The 11,402-nt window shown below is 42.4% G+C and overlaps 1 protein-coding gene across 1 annotated transcript; it reads left to right on the top strand.

Annotated features, from left to right (window-relative positions):
• Nucleotides 1-460: 460 nt before the first annotated feature.
• On the top strand, nucleotides 461-11,178 carry LOC134536197 (uncharacterized). Its single transcript, XM_063375889.1, has 2 exons — nucleotides 461-1,334; nucleotides 11,165-11,178. Exons 1-2 carry the CDS (start codon nucleotides 461-463, stop codon nucleotides 11,176-11,178), a joined length of 888 nt encoding a protein of 295 aa, XP_063231959.1.
• Nucleotides 11,179-11,402: the final 224 nt, after the last annotated feature.

The raw sequence follows: 11,402 nt of genomic DNA, 5'->3' as shown, positions 1-11,402 counted from the left end.
ACGCCACCCAAAACCCCGAAACCCCGGAAACACCCCGGCCCGACAATCTGGCCAGCCTCGTCCAGGTCGTGCGTCACACACAACAGACGGACGCGACGGCGCTCGCCGATGTGGCCGTGTGCGCGGCCGGGCACCGCTCCTTCCAGCAGTGTCTGGACGGCGAGCTACAGACACGCGCCCCCGGCGATATGGAGAGCTGGCGCACACACGTGCCTGCCGCCGCCCGTCCGGCGGTAATGCACTTCTATCACGACCACGACTTGGCGGGGCACCCAGGGGCGGAACAAACACAGGAGGCGCTGCGACACACCTTTCACTGGCCCGGGGTAGCGCGGGACGTACGAGAGTACGTCAGAGGCTGTCAGCCGTGCCAACAACGCAAGGCCTGGAGGGCCGACGGGTCGAACAGCAACAGCCCCGCAGGCCACAGGCACCCTTCTACACTCTGGCGTTAGACGTCATGGGCTCGTACCCGAGGACACCCAGGGGGAAACGCTTCCTCGTGGTCGTCACCGACCTCTTCACGCGATGGGTGGAGGCATTTCCGGTGTCTAACGTCTGGGCTCGGACGATCACCAACCTGTTGGAGGGAGAGGTCTACTCCCTTTACGGCTTCCCGAAGGTCCTCCTGATGGACAATGGAAGTCAGTTCATGGGCAAACAATGGCGGGCGGACTGTCGTCGTTGGGGCATCGCCCACCACACTACACCCACGTACCATCCCAGCGCCAACCCTACAGAAAGGAGGAATCAGGACATCAAGGCCCAGCTCCGGCTACGCCTGGGGGATGACCACACAAAATGGGACGTTCACTTACCAAAGATTTTGTATTGCCTGAGGTGGCGCGTCAACGCCGTTACCGGCCACTCTCCCGCGGAGCTCGTGCAGGGGGAAAATCTGGCACTCCCGGGGGAGTGCCGAATAGCCAACACAGCCACCGAGGACTGGTGGGGGGAGGAGTTGCGGCCCCAAATCGAGGCCATGCGAGAGGAGGCGAAGGAGAGACAGGCCCAGTTCCTCGCCCACAAAACGCCCACCACCACACACACCCCTGTCCCCCTCACACCCGGACAGTGGGTCTACGTCCGCCAACACCACCTCTCGGTGGGGGCAAAGAACTTCTGCGCCGGGCTGGCCCCGAAGTGGTCCCCGCCGCGGCAGATACTGTGGAAGACGGGGCCGTCCACCTACGCCGTGCGCACCCCGAGCGGGCGCCCAGCCAAGATACATCGGGACGATTTAAGGCTAGTAACTACCCTCCCAGACGCACCAAACCCCCATGACCCCGGACTCAGCGGGAACACGACCCGGGGCGCGGGGAACTCGTCGCGAGGCGACGACGCAACACCAGGACCTGGGCCAACCCCCGACACACCGATCGGCGGGACAAGGGAAGACGCGCGAGGGACTCCGATTCTCCTGAACCCATTGATGTCACCCTCCCGACGGGTCCAGACACTGCACCCACTGACGTCAACCTCCCGACGAGGTTGATAAAACAAACAAAAACTAATACTTCTAAAATAACTTATAATTAATGTTAATTTAATAATCATTTTGTAAACTGGGATCATTCACAAAACTGGCCGAAATCATCTTCCCGCGCTCCGCAGTTTCCCGCGGAATTTTCCCCCTCCCTGGCCTAGGTGGCCAGGGAGGTTAGTCAGTCACCATCCAGCACTCGCCAGGGCTGGCAGCCCGCGCACGGGGAGCTCTCAACTTTCGCGCCAACTTCACCATTCACTGCAATAGGTAATTATAGTCAAACCGTTTAACTCAGCTCCCCGGTCGGCCCGAATCGGCCGTTCGAGATTTCGCACGGTCCTTCAATATAATGTGTAGCCCGATACCGGGCTTTTCGTGTGCTACGTAATTAATTAGGTGACCCTCCATGGCACCTGTGCCTCACGCTAGTGAAATCCCACCTCGGGAATTAGTTCATCGCCCACGCGGGGCGGCACTGCGCCAAACGCGAACTTAAGTTTTAAGACGAGTCATTAACTGGGACGTGCCACGGTCGCGGGTGCTATATCCTGCCGGATTCCGCCGCGTCCGTACCCAGCATAACGTGGCCCTAGCCACCGCGCGGAGTAGCAGCCATTGTATAACCACCTGTGTGGGACACCCGGACCTGGTCCGAACCCGGGACTATCCACAGTGACTGTAGTGTAGTGTTTTGTATTAAGTAATTTTATATGACCAGTCGTCCACGTGTTTCACGTTGCGTTCCGCAAACTTTCACGTAGGTAGGAACAGACTTACCGCTTACCCGAGCATCCAACTCGCAACTCGCCAGGAACAACCCCTATTAACGTACTAGCCACCGGGTTACCGTGTGGCCGTAACAAGTCCGCCAATAGAGGGTGGCGTGCGTGGAGCTTAGGTCGACGATGAAGCGGCCAGTCGCGTGAGCGTGTCAAGTGTAAAGTGTGCGACCTAATAAACCAGTTAAAAGTAAGTGTGTGTTTTTACTAATACGGCGTCCTGGGAGGCCATAACAGCCCGGGGAGCCCTTTGCCGACGCGTCCCTGCCTGCAGCCACGAGGCCAGGAACCCCGCCCTTGAGATCAAAATTAATAAAAACATTTCTAATTCACGTAAAATTCAAATCAGGCAGCGGGGACGGCATCACAGTAAATATACATCTCGGTTGTTACGGTAACTATAGTTCAAATGTGGTAGCTATCATGCTTCTGTAGTAATTATGGTATTGACAAAGAATCTTTAGATCATATTATGGTAATTATCTTAAGATAACTATTGGGTTTGTACTGTAGTTATGGTACATCAATATTTCTTCAAGTTGTCGTTCATTTGTCTTTTTTCATATTTACGTGCGTTATTACTATTTGAGACAGTAACTTTCAGAAAAATTTTAAACGGGACATTATATGACACATTTAATGGCGTAAATGATGAGACCCCGGACAATTTAAAAGCTTTATACGGAAAAACCTACCATGCGGGACCTCGTAAGCGAGTTTTACTGTATTTTTTTTCCGTAGATAGTAAAACACCGTCACAATGCTTTCCGGCCAAATAACCTGATGCTGCTGCTCGAAATTTTCGAGCCTAACAATTTTTTCGAGCCGAGCCCGAGCTTGAAGTAAGTACTCGGCTCGAGCTCGATTTTCGAGTACATATACATATTCTGCTGCAGTGTGTTGAGTTGATTTCATATCGTCGGTCTAATTAGCAAACCTTGTAACTCAACTTTTGGTCAAAAATTGGTTTTTGGTACTACTAAATATTCAGTTATGTGTTCTATGACCATTCCAAAGATCATAACAATAAACAATCCCTATGGGCTACAATTCTATTTCCAGAAAACCTCTTATCTCCAGCTGTCGATTTCCTGCATATTAGCATACCTCGTAACTCCATTTTGTTAGTAAACAAACACATTGTTATTGTTGGACTGTCTATTAATTGTTTTTAAAATATTATTCTGGTTGTTTCGATTTTGTTTGTACGTATGGAACAGGTAAATTTTATTATTATCTCACACTTTAAGTATGGTCCATCGGTTATTTATGCATACAAAAAACTTATTGCAATAAATTATACTTTTAAAACTTTTGTAATACAGGCCTGAATATCAAATGTTTTTGGAGGTAATGTCCAAACTATTTTATACGATTTAGCTATCCAATCTTCATTTCAGAACGTCAACAGCCAAGAATGATTTCGGCATGGATCTCATGAGTACCCATTCTAGAACATCATACATTCTTTATGATATTGGCACTTTCATTGTCAATACAGATGGAAGTATATCAAATATTTGCAACCCATGTTCATCAACTGACGAAACAATGCAGGTATGTATTCAACATGATGAAATGGAAACTAATGATGAGTGTGAGGACTTGGTGTCTCATAATGCAATGGACATTGAACTACCATCGGCGTTTGGCAACATTTAGGATGTAGGAATGTTTATAGAAGTTGGACCAGAGGCCACAAACGATCCAAATAATTCCCCAATCTTAACAACAAATGAAAATGAGGACATGCTACCGAATGAAGTAATGCCAGTGTTTCCAGTTGATGAAGCTAATGACAGTACTGCAAATGTAGTGAAAGAAAAACCCACGAAACTTGTACAATGATCATAGCTATTGCCTGGCTTCAGCTATGATCTCTCAAGTCCCACAAGACAATCTGAACAATATTTCGCCAACATCTCGAGCAGAAAATAATGAATAATCTCTGTCTTCAAAGAGTAAAAGAAGGAAGCAGCATCAAGTTGATGGAAGTTTATGGAATGTCAACAAATAGAAACATGCACACAAGTTGGGTAAAGAATACAAAGGAAAGAAATTGACAGAAAGTGGAAAATGGAAGTATGATGTACAGAAGAAATAAAATAAAATTAAACCCCGTTGCAAGTGTGTACGAAAAGAAAACAATGCTTCGAAGTGCTGTTCTATTACAGATGCAGTGAGAGAACAAATTTTTTAAAGAATTCTGGTCATTGGAATGGGGAGAGAAGAAAATCTTCGTGAACTTTCTTACTGAGAATAGTTCAGTTCAGAGAGCTAGAGATAGAAAGGACGAAAATGAATCCAGGAGGAAATTCTCGACGTTGGATGGCAAACAACGAGTTTGCATAACCATGTTTTTAAATACTTTGTGCATTGGGGAATGGACTGCACTGAACTGGCAGAATGAAGGAACAAATAATGATGATGATGATAAAACTAATGAAGAGATAACACAAACTGTTGGAGAGGCTGCAAATAGAAGAGATTGTAATGTAATTCCGAGTGAAAATATGGGCAACAATGCTGAACCAAAACTTCGGAAAGCTCAAGAAAGAAAATCTTTGGAAGAATTTCTATCAAGTCTTGCAAAAGTCGAGTCTCATTATTGCAGGGCTTCGTCAAAAAATTATATTTAGAACCAAACTGGACATCCAAAATGAAGTTGTACAGAACATACAAAGATGAGTGGTGCACAAGTAAAGGAGTTCAACCTCTCTCTTCTTGCATATTCACGCAAGTTTTTGAGGACAACAATTTAAGTCTATTTAAGTCCAAGAAAAATTGGTGCAGCATATGTGCAGCGTTTAATACAGGCAATCTAAATGAAAAAAGCCACAAACACCATCTACAAAAGATGGAAGCAAGACTGGAGAAAGAATATGATAAAGCCAAGGAAGAGCATTTGTATATAATGGACTTGCAATCAGTACTTTTGTGCCCAAAATCAAATGTGTCTAGTTTGTACTGTAATACCAAGTTAGCAGTACACAATTGTACTGTTTTCGATTTGAAAACCAAAGATGGCTTCTGTTATCTGTGGAACGAGACTGAGGGGGGCCTTGGTTCAAATGAGGTTGCTACAATAATTTGCAACTTCATCTTGTAGCAACTACCTTTGAGGAACGATGCTGACAAATTGATACTGTATAGTGATGGTTGCTGCTATCAGAACAGAAATGTGACTCTCGCCAATGCACTCTTACAGATATAGGTGACAAAGTGTGTAACGATAGAGCAAAAGTTTCTGGAGGTCCGACACACACAAATGGAGGCAGACTCCATGCACTCGAAGATAGAAAATAAGCTGAAAAACAAGAAGATTAATGTTCCAGCTGACTACATTGCAACTTGCAGGGAAGCATGCAGAAATCCACATCCATATGAAGTTCATTATTTGACTCAGTTTTTTTTTAAAAATTTGATCATGCTCAAGTGTATAGCTCTATCAGACCAGGCAGAATAACTGGGTATCCATGTGTTACAGACATCAGAGCTGGGTTTCACAGAAGAGTGGAAAAACTTGTCTATTCGCAAAAAGAACATTATTGCTAAGCCATCTGATAGTTTTCCAGCACTGTACACTGAGAGGCTGAAGATAAAGAAAACTAAATACGACCATTTGCAGTCCCTGAAAACAACTATGGAGTCAGACTATAGCTGGACTCCCAATCATCCGTTTCGTCCGTCCGTCAATCACGTCACCTGCATCCAATCAGATTGCCCGAAAAATTCCATCCGTCCGTCCGTCCGTCCGTCAAAACCTTGCCAAGGTGTAGCTTTTGACGGACCAACGGATGGTCCACCGCCTTGTTAAGTCGATCGTCTTCAATACGACTTTCCGAAAACAGTGTTCGATTTTTTAAATTTGCAATATATAGAAGGCTGTGTCACATTATTGTCATAATAACGGTAATAGTTTCACCGGGGGTCCATGTGGGTACACGGTACGCTCTACAAGTCCGCTCCGCGGTTCAGTCCTGCTACAAAAATTCTCACCAACTTTTGGCGACTTCTAGCGGTTACACAATTAACAAAAAAAAAAAAAACACAACACTACGTGACACTGAAATGGTTACCGTGGCAGTCTCGCGGGACGTGGGTCGATGCTCGCTGGAGACGGCCAGCGCCGAAAGTTAACGGGTGCAGGGGGGAGGGGGGGGGGGGGGGCTTGATGAGCGGGCTCCTAAGTTCGGCGAAACACTTACGTGAGTGATACGGTACGCAGCGCGGTATCACCTTGAAGATGGTCGGAATAGGCCCGGTTCCGCAAAATACGCGTCGAGTCGACGTGGGCAGCGATGAATTAACAAAAGGTTTTAAATTTGAAGATGTAGTACAGAATAAAAATAATCAATGAAACAAACTTGAATGCTGCCCGCGGACACACGTCTGTTCCCGGCGCGGAGTGGTTGGAGACTGCCGAACATGGCCGCCTCGCAAGGAAGAGAAACTTTCTCTTCTTTGTGAGTCGGCACCAAAAACTTATAATAATTTAATTGGTTACATGATAAGTAAAAAAACATGCTCCAGGTGCTTGATTAAAATGTAGCACCTGGTAATTGGGTGCTTAAGGCTTAACAATGGTTTTAATGGATTTAATTATTCAAATTATGACATCAAGTTGGCGACTGTAAATTTACTAACATATTGTCCCACTGCGAATTGTTTTAGAGGGATTTCTCCTAGTCTGACTTGATCATAGTCACGGGCATTTTAATTAAGGCCAGTGGCCGCAGTGACTGTTAATGAGGTTTGTTGTCTGCTCCGTACATGGTGTACTCGCCCGGAGTGGCTACGACGCACTTATTACATGTCGGGTAATTAGTAATTTCATGCTAATGGCTTTTCGCTTAATTGAATTATGGGTTCGAGCCTCAGGGGTTCCGTACCTTTAAGTTTCATTACGTCTATTTGGGTCACCCCCGAGGCGCTCGCCTGACTCATTCCGGCTGGGCAAAGGGGCGCGCTCCGAAAATGGGATACGGTACTAGCGGTGCGGAGCACGGGCTTAACGGCCATGGTCGGTACGACGTCAAGGTTCGAATTAAATACTGTGAAATAAGTGTTGGATGGTTAGGTTAAGTACATTTAAAATAGGTAATGCCTTTAAATTAAAAAAAAAAATACTGCAACATTGTGAGAATGGTCAGATTAGGTTAGCTACATCAAAAATATTTAACAGTGAAGGTGGTTGGTTAAGTTAGGTAAATTTTAATTTTATTATTTATTACTGACCATTTAAATAATTTAACATTGGTAACGGACCTAATCAACTACGTACACTATTTTAAAGTATTTTTAGGTAAACTGTTTGAAGTAGCAAATGTTTGGGAAACATGTCAAGAAACAAAAATATGCGCAAAATTTTTCTGATTTTAAGGAAAAGTCAATTTCCTTCTGAATTACCTAAATTCTAATTAATAAAATCATGCTAGAAATAATTTTACTTAGTTGTATTTTGTTAGAGTATGTACACATTGCTTTTAACGGTTTGGGTTCTTTGTTACAGCTTCCTTCTGTGCAAAACGCTGGTATTCTCTAAGAGACACTTTTGTGCGGAAAAGGAATGAGCTGAAGCAGCACACTTCTGGTCAGGCTGCCAAAAAAAGTAAGCCATGGCCATTTTATGATTGCCTGTTGTTCTTGGAACAATACCTGGCCTCAACAACAAAGACGCTGGGAACAACAACCACTAGTTTGCAGTGTGAAGAGTCACAGTGTGAACAGTCACAGTCCAAGGAACATGATCAGTCATGTGAAGATGTGAGTGATCGGGACAGTGTGGATGCTGCAATGTGTAGCCATGGTGATGTTTTGGAGGCAAGCTTATCGAAACGTCACAAACCACAAGGCACTTCTGTAAAGAAAGTGAAAAAAGTAAAAGGTGATTCTATGTCCCTTTTTGAAACGGAAATGCTGAGTAAAATGGACACGGCTAAGGATGAAGACTGTTTGTTCGGAAAAAGTATAGGGTGTACTCTGAAGCGAATGAGTCGAATGAAAAAGGCTTATGTAAAATCAGAGATCATGAGGCTTTTGTATGAGGCAGAGTTTGATGACACTACATAAGTAATAAAATTATAGTGGAATATGTATTTTATATGGAATTAATTTAATCCTTTCATTACTTGTTTTACACACACACTTAATAAATTGTAGGTGTTCTGTAACAACAAAGGGTTCCTCAGCCCCTTGCTCGGTTTCACCGACTTGGAGCTCCAAAATTTAGGATTCAAAATCGAGATCCTCAGCTTCTCCAGATTATTTATGAATTCACTAGCTAGATGGAAACAAATTATCCTTAATAAAACTGGTGCTTGGTACAATTATTGTTGACATTTTTCTGAGGTGGTGCAATTCAGCCATTTCATACCAAAATGAGCCTAAGTGAAAAAATATATAAACAATTTTTATTCACATAATACTGGCATACACCCGAGCGCAAAGCTGTGGGGGCCGAAATCGCTTGCATTGTAATTCCTACTACAACTGGTAATTGGTAAAAAGTTTTTTAACTTGCATGCCAGGAATGTCTAATCTGATTTACAATATAACGTCTCAACATATATTTAATGAACAAGTCTAGTGATTATACGGACTACTTTATGGACATAGCGGGTTATGCATGGAAGGTACAGTAGCACAGAAACACGTAGCTATGGAAAATGCTTAAATAGCACCATTTTTCCGTGGGAGGGCCCCCGGACCCCCCGCTTTATTGGTGTGGTATGTGCAAAAAAAGAGGGGTGGGGGGGCCGCAAGAATCCATTCATGCCCCGGGTGCCAGAGACTCTAGTTGCCGCCCTGCTTAAGACGTGTAACACCCGTTACTTTACTATTTTACTAATGGATTGGTTAATAGTTTGTCTACAAACAACTTCTTTATATCAGTGCGAAGCCTATAATGGCTTTGATTCATAACTTTTTTCCAATTTTTTTTTAAAAATCCGTTCACAGAGTTTTGAGATTAATCACTCTGAACTAAAGTAAGATGTCAATTTGCTGTAACACTGGTTACCATATTTTTCCTACTTTATTTTGCATTTGATATGCTAATAAACTGCTTCTACAGCAATACTTATATTCTTTTAGCAAAGTGCTATCAACATGTATGTTAAATGATTTCTTAACATTTTTAGTTTATTTAATATTGAATTTTTTTGTTGTCTGGATGCAACATCCATTACTATGGAATGACTGAATTATTCAACAAGTTTCTAGTTCTTTATAAAACAGAATTAATTCCACATGAACTTTTTTTTGGAGAATACTAATTAATTTTAGTTCTATAATATGATAATATCACAGCTAAAGTTCAGAATGAAGTTAGCTGTAATTTACAAATTGATGTACATACTCTAACTTTACATTCACTTTCAAAACATTTAAAGAAGCCTCTGGTACGAGTTTTTAGTAAGGCCTGTTGTTATTTCTGAGCTAAATATATTGTACATTAACCAATTAATGCTAGTGTTATCAATATGTACCTTACAAAATTTGCATGAATTACTTTAAGCTAAATAAAATATATTATTACTTTTTAAATTGTGTTTGTAGGCAGCTGGGGAAACATGTATATTAAATATAAAGAACTTTTAGCCTGTGATATCAGTTACAGGATTTTTTTTGCAGTTGTAATGGATCTTAGTTAATAAAAAATAAAAGATAAACTGAAGAATTATTAATTCTGTAGGCTACTAAATCAAATTTACAACATAATTACACATTGAAGATTCTTGGCTTCTGGGTTGTAGCCGCGTCGGTGTGATATAAATATACACTTTCGACTCGGTACAACCCAGAAGCCAAGAATCTTCAGACAATGGCTGCAAAAGCCTGCGATCATTATAATTACACATTCTATTGGCTGATAATCAAATGATTTGACACAATAGTTTTCAGCACATGGAATTTAAAACATTATGAAATATTTAATTGTAACACATTCAGTGTATGTTGTACAAGAACAAATTTTCATTAGATAAACAGTTTCTTTTTCTAACATAAAACCCCACAGCTGGCTTTTACTCTGAAAAGATCACATAAACTCGGTTATAAAAATAATTTAGACCAAAACAAATATCAATGTAATAGGGTAACAAATCATGCTGATACAACCTTATAAAACAATAAAATCCCCAGCAACAAATTAATACTAATATGCAAATAAAACATATTTGCAAAAAATCACCATACTTCAGGGAGCAATTGCCATTGCCAGTCAACTTGACCACGCTCCAAGAAGTAATTAACAAGTCTGTCACGATATTCAGCAGGTGCAGCAGCAAAGTTCCTTGCACCCATTCTCATATTTGATGGCACATTTTGAATGGCGCAATTGGTACCAACCTGTTCACGCCATTGCCCATGAACGGCATGTCCTTGAGCATCTTCACCATCAACAAGTCTTGGTGGAGCATAACACATTTCTTGTTCCTGCATATTATCATCTTCTTGCAAGAGCCAGTTGTGGAGGCAGACTGTCGCTTTAACAATAGCCTTCACTGTGCTATGACTAGCATTTATTGGGCGCCTATAAATTCTCCATCGTGCAGCTAAAATGCCAAATGCATTTTCAACAACTCTTCTTGCTCTTGATAACGATAATTGAAAATTATTTGCTCATCTGGCAGAAATTTTCCACTAAAAGGCTTCATTAAGTAACTCTTCAGTGGAAATGCAGTCACCCACAAAAAAATAAGGAACATTTCCTACTGCAGCCAAAGGATCTGGTGGTGGTATGGAAAGTGTTCCATTATCCAGCTTCTTACCAATTAATGATGCCTTTAGGACACCACCATCGCTGCAACGTCCAGGTGCACCAACATCAACTGACACAAACTTGTACTTTGCATCTGCGACAGCAAGTAAAACAACACTGTTTGTGTTTTTGTAGTTCAAATTTTCTGACCCCGAACCACCAAATGCCTGAAACACATAACGTACAAAATCACTAAAAAAAACAGTGTCAATCAAACAATCGATCAAATTTATTGTTCCATAAGTTTAGATAAACCATTTGTTGCCACATCTTCTATGGACAGTAACACACTGGGTTTAACTAGTATATTTGTATCATCTGCAAATGCAACAACAGATAAATCATCTAGTTGAAGTACCAGATCATTAATGTA

Source organism: Bacillus rossius, chromosome 1, assembly GCF_032445375.1.
Source record: "Bacillus rossius redtenbacheri isolate Brsri chromosome 1, Brsri_v3, whole genome shotgun sequence".
NCBI classification, from domain to species: Eukaryota; Metazoa; Arthropoda; class Insecta; order Phasmatodea; family Bacillidae; genus Bacillus; species Bacillus rossius.
The sequence above is the reverse complement of the archived record's forward strand: the minus strand, read 5'-3'. Positions and strand labels throughout refer to the sequence as shown.